General features: G+C 60.0%; 1 protein-coding gene across 2 annotated transcripts in view; it reads left to right on the top strand.

Annotated features, from left to right (window-relative positions):
- SEMA6C (semaphorin 6C) overlaps positions 1 to 19,243 on the top strand; it is an 89,155-nt gene that overhangs the window by 48,467 nt on the left and 21,445 nt on the right. For both annotated transcript variants that reach the window (XM_074980500.1, XM_074980501.1), the window contains exons 3-15: positions 7,121 to 7,320; positions 7,713 to 7,827; positions 8,933 to 8,990; positions 9,334 to 9,390; positions 9,705 to 9,806; positions 10,463 to 10,553; positions 11,725 to 11,847; positions 12,335 to 12,423; positions 13,061 to 13,278; positions 14,123 to 14,254; positions 14,886 to 15,041; positions 15,701 to 15,874; positions 16,265 to 16,402. In XM_074980500.1, coding sequence (XP_074836601.1) covers positions 7,206 to 7,320; positions 7,713 to 7,827; positions 8,933 to 8,990; positions 9,334 to 9,390; positions 9,705 to 9,806; positions 10,463 to 10,553; positions 11,725 to 11,847; positions 12,335 to 12,423; positions 13,061 to 13,278; positions 14,123 to 14,254; positions 14,886 to 15,041; positions 15,701 to 15,874; positions 16,265 to 16,402 — 1,568 coding nt within the window. In that variant the 5' untranslated portion in view covers positions 7,121 to 7,205. The remainder of the gene's footprint in view (positions 1 to 7,120; positions 7,321 to 7,712; positions 7,828 to 8,932; positions 8,991 to 9,333; positions 9,391 to 9,704; positions 9,807 to 10,462; positions 10,554 to 11,724; positions 11,848 to 12,334; positions 12,424 to 13,060; positions 13,279 to 14,122; positions 14,255 to 14,885; positions 15,042 to 15,700; positions 15,875 to 16,264; positions 16,403 to 19,243) is intronic.

Consider the following 19,243-nt stretch of genomic DNA (forward strand, 5'->3'; position numbering starts at 1 on the left):
GGGTGCCTTCTGGAGCAGGGATGTTCTCCTCTCTGTCTACAGCGCCTGGCACGACAGGGTTGTTCTGTGCAAGAGCAGACTGGATCCTAGCGCCCCACTTCAGGAAGAGTTCTGTGCCTTCTGCTCATTGTGTTGGGGAAACGGTGTGCCACCCTATAACAACCCCTAGCTAGCTCTTATCCCTGGAGCACAGAGCGCCTTACAAAGCAAGACAGTAAAGCAAGGCCCATTTCACAGGTGGACAAACTGAAGCACAGGGAGGAGATATGTCCAAAGTCACCCAGGGTGTGTCTATACAGCACAGTTATTTCAGATTAATGACCGCTATTCCAAAATAACTTTGCGAGCATCTGCACAGCGAAACTGCCATTTCGAAATAATTTCAAAATAGCAGCTGGCTTATTTTGAATTCTGTAAATCTTATTTGACGAGGAATAGCGCCTATTCTGAAATAGATGTTTCATAATCGGGGCTGTGTAGACAGGGAGCAGGGGCTGTTTCAAAATAAACTATTCCGGAATAATTTCTTGCGAAATAACACTGCTGTGTAGACAACACGTATTTGGATTAGAGACCCTGGAAGCACTGCTTCCTGGGGCTGTAATCCAAAATAGGCTCAATTGGGTACGGATGCACTATTTCAGAATAAGTTTTTTCCATATTTTGGGGCTTCCTTGTAGTGTGGATGCGTTATTTTGGAATAACAATTCCAGAATAAGCTATTCCAAATTAACTCTGTAGTGTAGACATACCCAGGTAGGCTGGTAGCAGAAACGGGTGTAGAACTCAGGTTTCCTTAGTCCCTAGCTAGCAGGCTACCCACTAGGCATCACTATTCAAGGTAAAGCTGTCCTAACGCTGCCAAAGCTGCTACCAGAAGTCAGCCCAGGCCCTTGGGGCTGTCACAAGGTAGTGATGTCCTGCAAAGCTGAGCAGCCCTATCCAGGGAGGGGTTTGATTCCCTGCTGCCTGGATGTTTGTAACCAGCCTTCACTGGTTCATTGGTTGACTCTGAATCTATGTCCTGGCTGCTGACAGGTTGGAGGGATTGGAGTAGGGGGGGTGGGACGGGAAGGAAATTCACATCTCAGTCACTCACTGTGATTTCTTTGTAACTTGTGCAAATGCAGTGAGTCTGCTGCCGGCCCCTAGTGAGATTTCCTGGAAATCTCCAATCTAGAAGTTATCACCCTAGCCAGGCCTGTGGTTTGTGGCCTCCACCCCCCTATTACCAGGGAGCAGTTTAGATGCGGAGGATCCAGAGCCCCTCCTGCTGGTTTCCGGCTTTGAGCCCCCAGCCGCTCTGCTTCAGTGGGGTTAGCCTGGAGGCAGGGCAATTAACAGGGATTTAGCCACATTACAGCTGGTGGCTTAAGGGTGACTTCAGCTAGGATTTCCCAGCTTTTACAGCTTAGTTGCATTACGGCAGCAGTGGAGCGAGACCAGGCATGCCCCAGAGATGGAGCCCTAGACTATCCTGGCCCCAGTGAAAGAGATCAGATGGAGGCTCTGGAGGGGAAACTGAGGCACAGCGATGGGGTCTCCTGCCCATAGCTATCCAAAAGGTGGCTGTGCTGGGGTGAGAGTCCAGCTCCCCTGCGGTCTTAGGGAGCCAGGGGCCCCTTAATATGTCCATGGGGGGTGGTATTGTGAGTGAGTGATGGGATCCTGGCACAAGGCAACAGGTCCTGGCACAGGGCCCACTGCTGGGCATGGAGCTTTTTGATTGTGCCTGGGTGTTTCCCAGGATTTTTACCCACGTGGGCAAAAGGCTCCATGAGCTTTTCCATGGTCGGGCGTCCCAGATGCTTTACCGTCAGTTTTGGGTGTCCATGTCTCCTCCCCTCGGCCCCACAGTGGGGGAAGCCTGTGTTGGTTTCCCGGCAGGCTGCCTCTGTTGAGTGGATGGCAAAGAGCAGCAGGGGGCATCTTCAGGGTGCCAGGTCCCCACCCCCAGCCCCTCCCGGCTGCTGTCCAAGAAAGCGACCTGCAGCCTGGTGTGGCGGTGGGGTTTTGTTCCAACCTGGTGCCTCGTCGCCATCAGATTGCAGTTCCCAGCTAATCAGTCCCAACTTCCAATTAGCAGGTGATTGGGACGGCGCAGCCCGTTGTAATTAGCAGTGCAGCGGGGTGCTTGGGCTGAAGTGTGGGGAGAGATGCTGGGCCGAGTGAATCAGCTGGTACCCTGCAAGGAGGGTTGGATGAGACAGGCGAGAATAGCGGGAGGAAGGGAACAGGTACATGGAGGTACCTGGCCCTGGCTGGATGGTGACGAAGGGGGTCCATGCGGGGCTATGTGCAGAACAGGGTGGAGGGTGGTGTGTATGACCCAGGGTCGAAGGGAAGGTTTCATGTCACAATGGCTGTGTGTCAGGAGGGTGTTACAGCATCGGACTGATGGGTGGGAGGATGGACGGAGGGCGTGTAGGGGATGGAGAGATACGTAGAAGGTGGAGGCCATGGAGACAATGGATGCGGGGCGGGTGCATAACTGATGGAGGGACAAGTGGGTGATGGGGGGATATGTGGAGAGGGCTGTAGGTGATGGAGGGGTACACCTCACCCCAGCTGTGTACACCTCCTCTCCACGCACACACGCACCACACGCATTGGCCTCCCAGCTAGACACACACACACACCTTCGTCATTTCCCCATGGGTACACAGACCCACATACAGAACACCTCCTTCCTCCTAGTGTGTCTGTCTGTCTGTCTGTCTCTCTCTCTCTCTCTCTCTCTCACACACACACCCTGCATCACTTCCCCCACAGTTAGACAACCCCCCCACACCCATTCCTTGCCCCGGCTCAGCCAATGCATACACTCATACCCCCATGCCATGCACCCCTCCTGCCTACACACACACACACTCCTATTCCCACGTTCCCTGACACACACCCACGCACACGCCTGTTCTCATACACATTCTCATTCCCAGTCATTTCCATCCCCGCACCCCTCCCAGCTGCTCTTCCCCCTCCGCTGGGCTCCCTCTGTCTCTCCTTCCCTGGCAGGCTGCCTCTTCCCCCTGCTCAGCCTGGCTTCCCTCCCTCCCTCCCTCTGTCCCTAGTGCCTTATTTCCTCTTTTCTATCCCTCCTCCCATCCCCACTGCCAGCTCCTGCCACCCCGATCCAGGACCCAGCCCCTCTGCTCCCCAGGTGACACCTCCTCATCAGTCCAGCCGCACAAATTCCCATCCTGGCTAGTCACTGTGCACCCCTCCAAGCTGATGCTTGGCTCCCAGCCGGACCATCTCCCTGGAACGGGCTCCCCGTCGCACCCCTAAACCTCAGGTTAAATGTCATCTTCTGCCCTTGTGTTGGGCACGAATTGGGCCTTGGCAGCGATTTCCTCTTCCAGGACCCACGCGCAGAGGGAGCAGCGCTGAGTGGGAAGAGCTGGCGGCTGGCTGGCAGGACCCCTGGGCTTGTAGGGCCGGTGCTGGGAGGGCTCTGTGTGCAGTGCTGGGAGGGGAAGTGGGGCCAGTGGTCACAGCGGAGAGGGTGGGAGATGGGGGTCTGAGCTGGAAACGTTTGTCCGGAACAGAATTTTACATTTTTGCTTGTAAAAACAAGTCCTGTCTGTCCCTCTGTCCGCCCACCCAGCAGGGACTCAGCCCCCAAAATGTGGCTGATCCGGCTTTGCAGTATCCCTCGCAGGTCCCCAGCTGGCTGGTCTCCCCCGCTGCCCTCGCCTGCGGTCTGGGGAGCTCTGGGGGGGACAAGCCCACTTCGTGCCTGTGTTCCCCGAGGGGCGGGAATGGTCTCAGGGTCGACCCAGTGACTTTCCGGGGAGGCCGAGCTCCACCCTGGAACTACCAGGGAGACTTCCCCAGGCTCCCCTGGGAACCAACCCGCGTCAGCCCCCGTCAGTGCCGCACCACACTGACGCCACCGCCTGCCTCTGCTCCGGGGCACTGGCTGTGCACTGCGCCTGGGGGAGGCCCGGTGGGCCAGGCTTGCTAATTGGCAGCCCCAGGGCTGGCTCTCCTGGGTGTGACAGTGTCTCCACCTACACCCCTCTGACACCCCCACCCCCTCACACACACAGCCCCTCTGACACCCCCCCCAGCTCCTACACTGTCACCCTCTCTCACACACAGCCCATATGCACCCCTTTTATACCTCCATCCCCTCACACACACACAGCTCCTACACCCCCGCACCCCTCACACGCACAGCTCCTACACTGTCACCACCTCTCACACACACACATCTCCTCTGACACCCCCCACAGCTCCAACACTGTCACCCTCTCTCACACACAGCCCATATGCACCTCTTTTATACCTCCACCACACACACTGCTCCTACACCCCCACCCCCTCACACACAGCCCCTCTGACATCCCCCCACAGCTTCTACATCCATCCTATACACCCCCCCACACACAGAGACTATCCACCCCCTCCACAGCTGCCATTCACACAGCCTTTACAGCTCCTCTTATGTACCTCCACACAGGATGCACAGCCCTCTGAGGAGCCCTCGTACATCCACACACCTCATCGCACACACAGCTCTTCTAACCCTCAGCCCTTACACACCCCCTACCCCTTCACGCACCCAGCCGTTGCACACGTACATTGTACACCACCACGTTCCCTCACCCCCCCCTTGCGCACCTCCCCACAGACTGTATGCACACATGAGTGCAAAGACACATCTCTTTTTGCACCTGTCAACAGTCGGTATGCGCGCACACACCCACACACCTTTATATACCCTTCTGATAGCCTGTACACATGCATCTACAGACACACACTCCCTTTGTACACCCGCCCACAGGTACACACACAGTCCTTACACATGCCAGTTTACATAGACACCTACACACCTTATATATCCCCGATAGCCCTCACACAGAGGAGCACGTGCACAGCCCTTTGAGGTTTATACACGTATGATGCTACATACACACACACAAGACCTCACACCCAGGTATATACCAACCCCTTTTGCACCTCCCACACCTGCTCATAGACAGGTCCACACTGGTATACACCCACACAGCCATTTCATACACACACACACATGCAGAGGTCTACATAGCGCACACCCCTTACACTTACAGTCACATGCACACCCAGGTATCTGTGGTGCCTGGGCCATTTTTAGGGAGGGGGAAAAGGAGGCAGAAACCCTGGATTCGGGGTGCGGCTGTAATTCCAGCACCTGTACAAAGACACCCGCCCCCTTGCGCACCGGAGAAGGAACATCCACTACCCCTGGACTGCCTCCCTCCCCGTCCCTCGCTCATCCCCCTCTGGCCTGTCCCTGCCACCCTTGCACTGTAACTCAACCCCCTGCACCAGCTGCTGCTCCCTCATGCTGGCCAGCCTCATGTGCCAGCCAGGCAGGGTGTTGGCCGGGAGCCCTGTTTGCTCATTAAACTCACTCGAGGGCTATTTATAATGTGGCTGGGGGAGAGCTCCAGTCCTCGAGACAAAGTGGGGTTGGGGCTTTCGGGCCTGGCTGCTTGGGCTCCCCCCTGGAACCGACCCGGGTTTTCAGTAGCCCAAATCCCATGTGTCTGCTGTAAGGGCACCTTGGCACTGGGCGTTTTGCCTAGTGCTTAGCGCAGGGGGCAGGGTGCTGGGAAAGCTGGTGTGACGTGGAGAGGCTTTAAACGGGCGCAACGCAGCCAATGCTCAATTTGCAGACTCCCTCTGCTGCTGGAGGGCGCAAAGGAATGAGAATCAGCCCTAAGGTCTGGGCGTCTGGACTCCTGGGTTCTCTCTCCAGCTCTGGGAGGGGAGTGTATTCCAGTGGTTGGAGGGAGACCCTCAGAGTCAGGGCTTCTGGGCCCTAGGGAAGGGGAGTGGGATCTAGAGGTTAAGGGTCTTCTTTCTCCCTAAGATCTGCAGCTGGGCAACTGTATGATCTGGGGCAGGTCACCTCCCACCCCCAGCTGTCTCTGTTCCCCGTCCGCATAATGGGGTGGTGATGCCTATGCAGGGGCGCTGTGGGCCAGGAGAGCGCACCGCCCCACCCCCACCCCATGCAGCTCCCCGCTGCAGCTCCCTGCCCACGGCCAGCAGCAGCTCTGTGCCCCTGGTCGCCAGGGCTCCCCACCTGAAGCCATCGGTGGCTCCACACCCCAGGCTGGGTGAGAGCCCTGCCCAGGGCTGGTGGCCACTCAGCTCCCAGCCAGTGGGCTGCCAGCCAGACCAGCTGAATCCCCAACTCCTAGGAACCTCTGGGGCTGGGATTCCCTGATTCAGCAACACCATCATCCTGCCAGACCATGGATGTTGCTGGACCAGAGAATCTGGGATAAGAGAGGCTCAGTGTCCTGGCCAGCAGGAGATTTAAAGACCCAAACGGTAAAGCTCTGCATCTTAATGCATCTTAATTTATTAATGAAGCTGTTGTAAGTAGGACTCTGAGGCTACGGCTACACAGCTGCGTTATTTCTGAGGCAGCGATTCCAGACAAGATTTTCCAGAGTGGCTTATTTCAAAATAGCGCCTCCACACTGATTGGCCAGCGGGGCGCACTGGGGTGGGGCTGGAGGCCCCCTATTTCGAAATAGCCCCATTCTCTGCCTGTATGACCCCTATTCCAAAATATCTGTTCCGAAATTGGCACTGTTCCCAGTTGAATGAGCTTTACGGAAATCTAAATACGCCGTCCGCTATTTTGAAATTCTTTTGCTGCGTAGACGCTGGCCGAGTTATTTGGAAATAGCGACTGTCGTTCTGTAATGACCTTGCTGTTTGCAGACGCGCCCTAGGCGACTTTAAAAAGTATCACCCGCACTTGGACCGTATGTGGAGCTCAAACAACCAACCGAGGGAACCTGTGGGTGTCCCATTCCTTCCCCAGCGTGAGGCCTGGGTCGACCCAGTGCCAGCTCCCCTCCCCACCGTCCCTCCCAGAGCCCTCTGCCCTTCCCAGGCCGTGTCCCGCTACCCATAGACCAGCAGCAAGCTGAAGGGGCGCGAGCTGCAGGAGAGGGGGTGCCAGAAAGCTGGGCTGGAGCATGGGGCAGGGCGTGTGGGAAGCTCGCCTGGCCCCAGCTCTGAGGACAGAGCGTGGCTGGAAGGCGCCATGCTGTGGGCTGGGAGGTCAATGGGACCATGACAACCAATTCCCTGCCCCCACCCATCTCTCCAGGGCCTGCCCATGGGTGAGCCAAGGATGCTCCAGCGCTAAGGCCCAGCCGGTTCGGCTCCGCTCTGCGTCTGGGAAGGCCACGAGGATGCCCCCCTCCTGCCCTGTGGTAGCTGCTCTCCTCCTGCTGGGCCGATGCCTGCTGCCGTCCGCGCTGTCCTTCCCCAAGGACCTGGCACCCCTCAGCGCCGTGGGCCTGCCAGGTAGGCCACCCAGAGTGCTCCCCCCAACTCCCGCCACCCCTCGGAGCAGGGAGCCCACAGCTGGCGAGCCATGAGCCTGGGCTGAGATCCCCCAAGCTCGTGTCGCCCAAGGCAGCTGCCTGCAGCTGTTAGAGCACGTGTCCCCCTTCCTGCCCCCAGAGGGAGAGCGCATGGGGTAACCTTGTCGGCGCTGGAAGAGGGTCTGTCAATGGGGTGCAGGGGGCATCACATGGAGAACACTGAGGTTCCCCTCAGCCACTCTCCCTACGCCACTTAACGCCTGCAGGGCTGGGATGTGGCCACGGGGAGCATGTTGGCGTTGGGATCTCGCGTCTAGCGCGCGGCGGGTGGCGGAGGCGTGTAACAGCTGTCCTTGCTCCCCCTGCGGCCAGCCACGTCCCCGTACCCCAGCTTCCGGGGCCTCGCCGGCGACAATGACACGGCCCTGCTCGGCCTGGACTTCCAAAGGATGCTGCGGCTCAACCAGACGCTCTTCATCGCCGCGCGGTGAGTGGAGACCGGCTGTCTGCCGCCTGTGCTCACACCCGTCCCTCTGCTGGGCCCCTCGCTGAGCCGCCTGTACCCACACCCCTCACTCTGCCGCCTGTGCTCACACCCGTCCCTCTGCTGGGCCCCTCGCTGAGCCGCCTGTACCCACACCCCTCACTCTGCTGCCTGTGCTCACACCCGTCCCTCTGCTGGGCCCCTCGCTGAGCCGCCTGTACCCACACCCCTCACTCTGCCGCCTGTGCTCACACCCGTCCCTCTGCAGGGCCCTTCACTGAGCCGCCTGTACCCACACCCCTCACTCTGCTGCCTGTGCCCACACCTCTCACTCTGCCAGGCCCCTCTCTGAGCCGCCTGTACCCACACCCCTCACTCTGCTGCCTGTGCCCACACCCCTCACTCTGCTGCCTGTGCCCACACCTCTCACTCTGCCGCCTGTGCCACACCTCTCACTCTGCTGCCTGTGCCACACCTCTCACTCTGCCGCCTGTGCCCACACCTCTCACTCTGCCGCCTGTGCCACACCTCTCGTTGAGCCAGCTGTGCTTACCCCTGTCGTTCTGCCACCTGTCCCCACCCGCCTGCTGAGCCGCCTATATGCACCCACCCCTCCCTGAGCCATCTGTGCCCACACCCAGATGCACACACCCTGCCAAATGCAGTTCAAACCCCCCCAGTCCATGCCCAACCACCATGTGAACACGCTCCTCTCGCACACCCACAGCGCATCCTGTGCATACCCCTCGCCCAGCCACGTGAGCACACCCTGTCCCACACCCCACAACCACCGTGTGCACACTCGGCTCACCGGGCTGCAGGGCCTGCCTCCCCCCCACACCACTACAGAACACACCTTGCACAGTCCTTGCACCACCGCAGAGCGTAGGTGGCCTCCCATACCTCCTCAGCCTGGCACACGCCTGTCCCATCCCATGCCGGATCCCCGTGTGCGGCTTGCAAGCCCCGCCCGCAACCAGCGCCCACTCGCATGCCTTACCCATGACCGCAGCACCCCGATGCAGACACCATCCCCGCCCCCAGCCGTGCTCCTTTCGCCGGCTCGCGTGCTGGGGCGGTTATTGCACTCATGGCTTTCTCTCTGCAGGGACCACGTTTATGCCTTCGATCTCAGCTGGGCCACGGAGGAGTTCTATCCCAGCAGGGTGAGGAGGAAGGGGAGTCGCTGGAGTGGGATGGGGGTGTCTGGCAACCTTCCCTCATGCCCAAGTGTGGGGCAGTGGTTAGCGCAGGGGCTGGGGCACAGGGCTCGTGGGAAGTGTTCCCGGCTCTGCAAAGAGAGTGTTGCCCAGTGGTTAGTGCAGGAGCTGGGAGTCAGGATCTCTGGGGCCAGGGGTTGGAGGAGTGGCCTGGGCATTTTTGGCCCTCCCTGCACATAGTCACAATCTGGAGCTGTGCACCGAGCCTCCGGTGCCTCAGCAGTGGTCCTGCCTTGCCCTTTCCCAGCCGGTCCCAAGCTCCTAACCCCCTTCCTCCCGCCTCCTCTAGCATCTCACGTGGAAGACGCAGGACGTGGAGAACTGCGCCGTGCGTGGGAAGCTGCGGGTAAGGAATCCCACCTGGCTGGAAGGGGCTCGGGCCGTGGGTGCTCTCGTCATTCCCAGCGCCTGTTGTCCTCACGCCTCCCATGAGCCAGGGTCTGGGGCCGGGTGGTGTGTGCACCTGTGGCACCCAGGGGGACCCGCTTCTCACCCTCCTCAGTGCCAGCTGACACGACCCCTCCTGATCACACTCCCCTATAGTGCCCCCCACCCCAGGCACCTCTCCTTCCCAGTCCCAGGGGCCCCCCTCCCGGTGCCAGGAAACCCACAGCTCCTCCCCAGTCGCCTTTAACAGGAATCCCGGCTAACCCCTGGCAGGACGAATGCTACAACTACATCAAGGTGCTGCTGCCCAAGAACGACCGGATCCTCTTTGCCTGCGGGACAAATTCCTTCAATCCCATGTGCCGGACCTACAAGGTGAGGACGCTACCCACCCGGCCCCCAACCTCGTCTGCTTGCAGCGTCCCAGAGCCCCTCGGGGTCAAGGCTACTCCCTGCTAAACTCGGGCAGCCCTTGCTGGGCGGCAGGGGCTGAGGCAGTGGGGTGACGGGTGCTGGCTGGATTCGTTCTCACGTAGCACCCAGCACATCCCAAGGGCTGTTCCTGGTGGCCCACGGGGCTGGGCAGGTCCTGTTAGGCGCTGGTGAAGTTCCAACGAGCGTGCTGCATGGGTGACCCCATCTCCGCAGGGCTCTTAGGTTCCAATCCCAGCAAGAAGGCCGAGCTGGCTGGTGGCTGTTGGGTAACCCCTCGGTGAAATGAGTTTTTAGGTCTCAGCCTGGGGGTCTGGGATCCAGGGGTCAGCCCCTTGTGAGCAGTCTCAGCAGAGGGGCCAAGAGTGAGTAGATCCCAGGGATTGGAATCTCCCTCAGGTCGGAAGTGGGTGCCCCGGTCCCATTCCCCCAGAGTCAGAGCGCAGCAGTGCATGCTGGGAGCAGGAGGTCCCCTGGGACCTGCGAGGGTCAGCCCAGCCTGGCAGAGGGCCCCCATGCCTCTCTGCGGCGTGCTCTCTGGTAGGGCTCCAGCTGCTACTGGTGCAGCCCCTAAGTTCACCTTGGCCCTTGGTTCCCAGATCAGCAGCCTGGAGCAGGAAGGAGAGGAGCTGAATGGCCAGGCCCGCTGCCCCTTCGATGCCAAGCAGACCAACGTTGCTCTCTTTGCAGGTACTGTGAGCCCCATGCTGCATGGGGCAGCAGTGCTGGGAGGGGGGTGACAGCCAGGCTCCAGACGCCCCATGGAGAGCGCTGGGGGGTGCTCCCCACAGACACACACAGGCAGAGCAGTCCCACTGCAAAGCTGAGGCCAGCCCAGATGCCCCAGCCTGTCTCCCTTTGTGTGGTCCCAGGCTGTACAGCACATTGTCAGGGAGCACCACAGTCCTGTAACATAGCTCACAATCAGCTGGGTCAATGGCTGATTCTATGGGGCTTGGCTCCCCGGCGTGACTGCACCTGGGAGTCAGGCTGGGTCTGCGGGGTGGGGGGGTCGTGCACAGTTGTGACCTGCAGAGGGGTTGCATTCTGACACCCCAGTACTGGGGGGCGCTGGCTCTGTGGGGCCCAGCTCTGGTGCATGCGCATTGACACACAGGAGTGTTCACGCACGCTCCCTGGGGCTGGCCTCTGGCCGCCCGCGGAGAGGGGCAGAAGCAGGTTGTTGGCTCAGTTCACCAGCAGGAAACCCTGAGTGACCAACTCAGGCCTTGCCCCAGGGTGAGCAGGAGAAGGCGCTACATGTGGGGCAACCCTGGGGCAACCCCATCTGCCTTGTATTAGACCAGGAGTCAGCAGCCCCCGGCACGGGTACCAAGCGTAGCATGGGCTGATGCTCATTGGCATGCAAGGTGGGAGCTCAGCCCCGCGCCTCCTCCCCTCTGCAACCAGGAGCTTGCCCTAAGCCAGACCACCTGTGGGTTAGCAAAAGACCGGCTGATGCTCCCAGCCGCCGCCCGAATGGTAAAGCTTGGCCTCGTTGTGTATTTATTAATGAAGCCGTTGTAAGCAGGATTACTAGTGACTTTAGAAACTGTCACCGGCACTCGGCCCATCCGTAAAGGTCAGATTTGGGCACTTCAGCCTCGGCAAGGTTGCTGACCCCTGGATTAGACAGTTCATGAGCACTGTCCTCATGTTTCCTTCCTTCCTGCATGTCTGTCTGTCTGTCTGTCCTTCCATACCCATACACTGCCCCCTTCTCTCTACCTATCCGTCCATCCATCCACCCACCCATCTTTGCACACACTCTGTCTGTCTGTCCCCAGCCCCCAGCCCCCGATTTATTTATTTATCTAATATTCCTTTCTTTCTTTCCCTCATTCCTCCTCCCGCCGGGCAGACGGGAACCTGTACTCAGCCACCGTGGCAGATTTCCAGGCCAGCGACACAGTGATTTACCGCAGCCTGGGCGAGAGAAGCCCCGTGCTCCGCACCATCAAGTATGACTCCAAGTGGCTGCGAGGTGAGGGGGCTGGAAGCTGCGGGGAGCCCTGGCTCAGGGTGGGGAGGGGTGCAGCAGGGCTGAGCCACCTCTGGGAGCCTGGCTCTCAGGCCAGGATTTGCTTGGAGCTGTCCCAAGAAAGCAAATGGTTCACATCAAGGGAAATAGCAGGAGCCTAGACTAGTGGTTACAGCAGGGGACTGGATGCCAGGACTTCTGGGTCCTTTTTCCATTCTGGGAGGAGAGCGGGGTTGGATGGGTAAAGCGGCTGAGACTGGACTGCGGGGTTCTTCTACCCCTGACTCCGCTCCTGGCTGGGGCAAGCCTGTGCCTCAGTTTCCCCAATGTGCAGCGAGGGTAACATTGGCCCAGCCCTGTAGGGAGGAGAGTCTGAGGCTTCCTGACTTACTAGCTGCAGGGCACTTTGAGCTCTTTCTGTGGCTGGTATCTGAGCATCCATCTAAACGGCTCCTCCCCATTTCACCCCCCTTCTCTGCTGCTCTCCCAGAGCCCCACTTTCTTCACGCCCTGGAGTACGGCAACTATGTCTACTTCTTCTTCCGGGAGATCTCCATGGAGTACACCACGCTGGGCCGGGTGAGTGCTGAGCAGGGGATGGGCGTCCAGCGGGGCCAGGCCCCGAGGAACAGCGTGCGGCTCTCGGGATCAGAGGTTGCCATGCTGATGGTCAGGGGCACAATGCCCTCCAGGGCTGCCTCCCCTTGGTAGCAGCCCGATGGCCAAAGAGGCCTATGCCAATACCTCCCAGCCCGGGGCTTTGCAGTGGGCTTGGAGGCGGCTGGGCTTCTAAATCCCATAGACAGGAAAGATGGTGGGGGTGATGTCCCTGAACCCCTTAGGCCTCTTTCTGAATCTTGGCCCTACTGCTGCCAAGAGGATGGGCGGGATTCCCTGTTGTTCTGGATGTGGGGAAGGGAGCGGGTGGTCCCCCTTGCTCCCCATGGCAGGGTCACACACGGAGCAGCTTTGGCCGACACTCCCCTCGGGCCGGGAGCGCGCTGTGTGCCCATGGCTGTGGTCTGGGGCCAGGCTGTGCTCTGGCTGAGCCCCACAGCAGGGAACACCCCCCAGCCCTGGCTGAGTCTGCCCCCGAGGCAGGGTGAGCGCTCAGCCCAAGGCGAATGCCATAGGGCACCACCGGGCCAGAGCTGGGGGTTCGCGCCTCCGGCTGGGCCGGCCAGCCCCTCCCCTAACCAGCGCCCTGTCCCAGCAGGTGATCTTCTCGCGCGTGGGCCGGGTGTGTAAGAACGACATGGGGGGCTCACCCCGTGTGCTGGAGAAGTATTGGACCTCCTTCCTCAAGGCCCGGCTCAACTGCTCCGTGCCCGGCGACGCCGTCTTCTACTTCGATGTGCTGCAGGCCGTCACCGATGTCCGCCGGGTCAACGGGCGCCCTGCCGTCTTCGGGGTGTTCACCACCCAGTCCAACAGGTACTGCAGCCCTGCTGGCTGCCTTGGTGGGGGACCTCCTGGGCCCGCCTGCAGGTGGCCCGGCAGCATCTGGGGCACCCAGCCCCTGGCGCAGGGCACTGGGGCGCTGTGTGCCCGTTAGGGGCCTTCAGGGGTCTCTTGTAGGCGTGGGTGAGAGGGAGGATGAGGGAGGAGGCTGAGGGGATGGGGATCCACACCCCAGCCCGGGGAGTGGGGGCCGGGCTCTGCCGCTGACGTCTCATGTAACTATGGACAAGTCACTTGGTCAGACAGTGCCTCAGTTTCCCCATTGGTACACTGGGGATAACAAACTGGCCTTGCCTCCCTGCGGGGCGAGAGGCTCAGTCTCTGCCCTGCTGGACAAGGCTGAAAGGGGCAGGAGCAGAAGGGTAGGAGGGAGACCAGTGGTAAACATCCTCCTGTCCTGCCTGCCTCATTGCCCTGTCACACCCTGCCCACAAAGCCCAGGGGACTCTTTGTCAGTGACCCTGTGATAACAAGTGTGCTGCCCAGCCCCGAGAACCTCCAATAACAAACCAGTGCGCCCAGCCTCGACACCCTCCAATAACAAACCAGTGCGCCCAGCGTCAAGACCTCCAATAACAAACCAGTGCGCCCAGCGTCAAGACCTCCAATAACAAACCAGTGCTCCCAGCCCTGAAACTGACAGTGGCCCCTGTCCTTCACCTCAGGATCCTCCCTGGACTCCAGCAGCCCCCTCAGACGGGAGTGGCCTGAGGGTAGGGGGCAGGGCTGGCTCTCAGGTGGGCCCAGCAGCAGCTGAGTGAAGGGCGGAGCCACCGACAGCCCCACTTATACCTCCCCTCGTCTCTGCCCCCACCAGCATCACTGGCTCGGCTGTCTGCGCCTTCTACATGGACGATATTGAGCGAGTCTTCAGCGGAAAGTTCAAGGAGCAAAAGAACGCAGATTCCGCCTGGACCCCTGTCCCGGAGGAGAAGGTGCCTAAACCCAGGTAACCAGCCCCGCCTCGCCCCCAGGTATCTAATCTTCCCCACTCAGGTAACCAACCACCCGCCCCGCACCCTGGCAACCAGTCCCCCTGCACCCTGGTAACCAGTGCCCCCGCCCAGATACCCAGCCCTCCTCCCCCAGTAACCAGTCCCCTGCAGTGGAGTGGGACAGGTGTGGGCTGCCACTGGGCACAGACCCCATCCTGGCCATCGTGCAAGGGGTCGAAAGCAAGGACTCCTGGGTTCTATTTCTAACACTGGGGCTAGGGGCTTTAACAGTGGCCTGGGCATCAGAGGACCCAGGACTCCTGGGATTTTCCCCTGGCTCGGGGGGGAATATGGTCTAGTAGTTAGAGCAGGGGAGGGTGCGTCTTCCAAGCCGGGGGGGAGGTGGGGCCTCGTGGTTCTACCCTGGTACCCTAAGTACGTAAGGAGATGGAGAAAAGGCTTCATTCCAGCAACACTGGATCCCTTGGGGGCTCCCCCGTCTGTGCCCCACAACCTTGTGGCCGGGGCTGGAACCAGGGTGTGTGGAGCTGCTACAGCGTGGATGGCAGGAGCACTTTCCCAGCCCGCTGAGGTGCCACACCCGGGCCACCTGTGCTCACCTCTGGGCTCACTCGGTCCCTACAGGCCAGGGAGCTGCGCCGGTGTCGGCCCAGCATCCGGCTACAGAACCTCCAACGAGTTTCCGGATGAGACGCTGGCCTTCATCAAGTCCTACCCGCTGCTGGACGAGGCCGTGCCCTCTGCCACGGGAAGGCCCTGGTTCACCAAGACCACCAGCAGGTACCAGCTGGGGCCCAAGGGGCAGCCGAGGCAGAGCCAGTGCGTCCTGGGCAGTCGGGGTGGGGAGCCATCAAGCGCAGCCACGTCTCGGCCTAGGGCGAAAGGATCCTTCCCCCAGGAGCTGATGCCATCAGGACATCTTCCCGGCTGAATTGTTCTCCTGCCCCAGGCCTCCTAAATAGCCCTGCGTGGCCTCTGCCAGTGCCAGCTCTCAGCCCTGGGGGCTGGGGCAGGGGTTCAGTGGGGCTGGGATCCCTCGGGGCCAGTAAACCATTCCCAGCAAATAGTCTTTGGCCAGTGATCAGTGCGTTCCCTGCGCCCTGGAAGCAGACCTGCCTCTGTACGCATGCTGGTGTCTCGGGGTGTTCTCCTGTGCGACGTGTGCGTCACGGCACCTTTGCCCGTACACGAACCATGCCCAGGTGGTGTTCTCCGTGTGTCCGCCGTGCACGGGCGCGTCCCTTTGCCGATGTGATCGTGTGTGCGCAGGTGTGTCTCTGTATGTGTTCCCTGGTGCAGGGTCGTGCCTGTGCGCACACGTGGGCGTACGGTTGCAAATGGATGTTCGTGGGTGTTTGTGTGTGTGTGGGTGCAGCGGCTTCCAGTTCCCCTGGACTGCCACACCCTGCCCTGACGGCGCTCCCTGCTGCCTCCTGCAGGTACAAGCTGACCCAGCTGGCAGTCGATACAGCCGCCGGCCCCCATGGGAACTACACGGTGCTCTTCCTGGCCTCGGAGGATGGAAAGGTGCTGAAGGTTCTCACCGGGACACAGGAGAACTCCACCGTGGAGACCCTGCTCCTGGAGGAGATCAGCGTCTACAGCCCGGCCCAGTGAGTGCAGCCGGGGCAGCGTGTGCAGGAGGCAGGGGCACCTGGATGGAGAGACAGATTCCCCGTCGAGAGTGGCACCTAGTGGTCAGAGCAGGACTCCTGGGTCCTAGACTCAGTTTTGGGCACGTGGGGTGCAGCGCTTAAGGGCAGCGGGATCTCGACTCCACGGTTCTGTTCCTGGATGGGGCTGGAGGATTAGGGAGGGGATGTGGGAGCCCGGACTCCTGTTCCTGGCTGTGTCCCGACTAGTGGCTTGCCCCCTCGTCCTGATCCATGCCTCGGTTTCCCCACCTGTCAAGCAGGGAGAGCGATCCGGCTGCATTCTCCGGGGACCAGCAGAGGGAGGGGCCCCGGGCTTGGTTATGACTCTGGCTTTCGGCTCCCCCTCAGGTGCAGCAGGAAGAGGGAGGACAGGCGGATTGTGGGCCTGGAGCTGGACAAGGCCCACCAGGCCCTGTACGTGGCCTTCTCCAGCTGCGTGGTGCGCCTGCCGCTCAGCCGCTGCGACACCCATGGGAGCTGTCGGACGTGAGTGGGGGATGGGCGGGGGGGGGCTTCTGCCCTGACACCCTTCAGTGCTGCAGCCCCCAGCTGGGAGAGACCCTCCCCCACAGAGTCCCAAAGGCGCAGCAGGGCCAGGCCTCTGTTCACATGGGCTGTGTGCACCGGGGGAGGGCTGGGGGGAGGTGTGGGGGTGGGGAGGGTATACAGCATGTGTATGTGTGTTAGAGGGGAAGGAGGGGTTGGGGGTGTCTGTGTGTGCAGGGCCTGGGGGGGTGTGCTGTAAGTGCTGAGGGGCAGGGGGGTGGAAGTGTGAGCTGAGGAAAGTGTGTGTGTGTGTGTGTGTGTGTGTGTGTGTGCGTGCGTGCACAGGTCAGGGGTGGTACAATATGTATATGTGTGTAGGGGTGAGCTGAGGGAAGTTTGTGTGTGTGTGTGCGCGCGCGCGCGCGCAGGGTGGGGGTTGTACAATGTGTATGCTGAGGGGCTGGGTGTTTAGGGGTGTGAGCTGAGGGAAGTGTTTGTGTGTGTGTGCAGGGCAGGGGTTGTACAATATGTGTGTGTAGGGGTGAGCTGCGGGAAGCTCTGTGTGTGTGTGTACGCGTGCGCCTGCGCGCACAGGGCAGGGGTTGTACAATGTGTATGCTGAGGGGCTGGGTGTGTAGGGGTGTGAGCTGAGGGAAGTGTTTGTGTGTGTGTGCAGGGCGGGGGTTGTACAATGTGCATGTTGAGGGGCAGTGTGTGTGTGTGTGTGTGTAGGGGTGTGAGCTAAGAGAAGTGTGTGCAGGGTGGAGGGTGGGTAGTTTGTGTGTATTTGTTGGGGGCAGACTGGGTGTGTGCACAGTAAGTGGGATGGGCAGTCCGTGTGTCGAGGGGCAGGGTGTGTGTGCATTGATGGGTGGATGTAGAGGGAAGCGTGTGTGTGTGTGTGTGTGTGTGTGTGTGTGTGTGTGCGTGCGTGCAGAGTGGTAGGTGTAGAGTGTGTGTGTGTGCGCGTGCAGTCAGGAGTGTGCAGTACGTGTGTTGGGAGTAGGGTGTAGGGGCTGTGGGTTGAGAGGAACATGTGTGTGTCTGCAGGGTGTGAGGGGTGCAGTGCATGTGTGTCAGGGGAATGTGTTTGCCTGGTTGGGGGTTCACAGGATGTGTGTTGAGAAGCTGTGTGTGTGTGTGCGTGCACGCGAGTGCGTATTGAGGGAAGTGTGTGTGCGTGCACATGCATGCAGGGAATGGAGGGTGTAGACCATGTGTGTGAATGGCAGGGGAGTATTTGCACGGGCCATGTGCGTGCCATAAGCAGTCATTGGCTCCCCCCGTGCCCCTGCCTGGCCCACGTCCCAGCCCCGACAGGTGCAGGCTGTCCAACTCCAGCCAGTTCCAGGAAGCCCAGGCCCCCTGCCATCCCTCGCTGACCTTTCCGCGTCCTTGATCTGGCAACTGAAACCACCTATAAAAGCCCTGGGCAGCCCCCCTCCATGCTAGGGCGTGGGGAGGCAGCACAGGGGAGCAGAGCGGCTTTGGCAGTACAAGCCTGAAGCCCTGCCTGAGTCAGGACTCCTGGGTTCTCTTCCCAGCTCCGGGAGCAGGGTGGGGTCTAGTGGCTGGAGTGGGCGAAGCAGCAACCCAGCTCCATTTCCAGCTCTGCCAGTGGTGTATGTGATTTTGGACAGGTCACTTCCGTTCTCTGTACCTCCTGTTCTGGAAGTGACCATCCATGGGGGGGGCGATAAGCTGGGGGGTGGGAGCCTGCCCTGGTGGGTGATGAGCTGGGGGGGGTCTGCAATGTGTTTTACCTGCTGCGTCACTTCTGCAGACTAGTCTTGGCTGCTCAGGTCTGTAATCCTGAGTGCTGCTTAGCTGCCTAATCTCTGCAGCTCCCAGCTGGGCAGTGCGGTACCGTTACCCGTGTTACACATTGTGGGGTGGTGCAGATGGCAGGACAGAACCCCGGAGTTCCCCACTGCCATGTGTTCGCTGTTCCCTGGCCTAGTGCTGCCTGTACCCCCGGCAGCATCCCTCACCTTCCAGGCAGGAGGAGCTAAAGAGACTCTCTTCCCGTTAGCTTTCCCTGCATGCATCCATCCCGGCCTTTCTCTCACACCCACGTGCGCCAGGAGCACTGACATGGACGTCCAGCCAGGGTCTGATCTGATGCCCGGGGAAGCCAATATCTGTTTCCCTACTGACTTTGCTGGCATTGGATTAGAGCGCAAGTGAAAGCAGAATCGGGCCCCTTCGCATCGCTAGACCAGAATGCACCAGTGACCCCATGCCAGCTCTTTTGGAGGCAGATAAACGTTCATTGCCCCTGGAGCAAGGGGCAGGGGATTGCTCCCTGGCCCTCAGAGGATGATCTGCTTTTGCCTTGGAGCAGCCACCGAGGCTGCTACCGTTCACGTTATTTAAGAAGATGGCTGAAGCGATCTGCGAGCCATCGGTGACTAGCTATGAGAACTGATGTAAGACAGGAGAGATCAGAGAGGACTGGGAAAGGGTGAACCTAGTAGCTAGCTGTAAAAAGGAGACTAAAGACAACCCAGGGAATTGCAGACCAGATCCCTTAACTTTGGTACCTGCACAGATAACGCAGCAAGCGCTATCTGTATCATCCCTGTTAGATATTTGTGTAATCTGTTCTTACATGTCTCCAATAATGGAGATTCTACAACCACCCTCGGCAATTTATTTCAATAATTGACCACCCTGACAGTTGGGGAGTTTCTTTTCCTAATGTCCAATCTAAACCCCCCTTGCTGCAATTTAAGCCCATTGCTTCTTGTCCTATCATCAGAGATTAAGGAGAATAATTTTTCTCCCTGCTCTTTGTAACAGCCTTTTTGGCACTTGAAAGCTGCGGTCATGTCCCCTCTC

Source organism: Carettochelys insculpta, chromosome 30 (genome assembly GCF_033958435.1).
Source record: "Carettochelys insculpta isolate YL-2023 chromosome 30, ASM3395843v1, whole genome shotgun sequence".
Taxonomy (NCBI): domain Eukaryota; kingdom Metazoa; phylum Chordata; order Testudines; family Carettochelyidae; genus Carettochelys; species Carettochelys insculpta.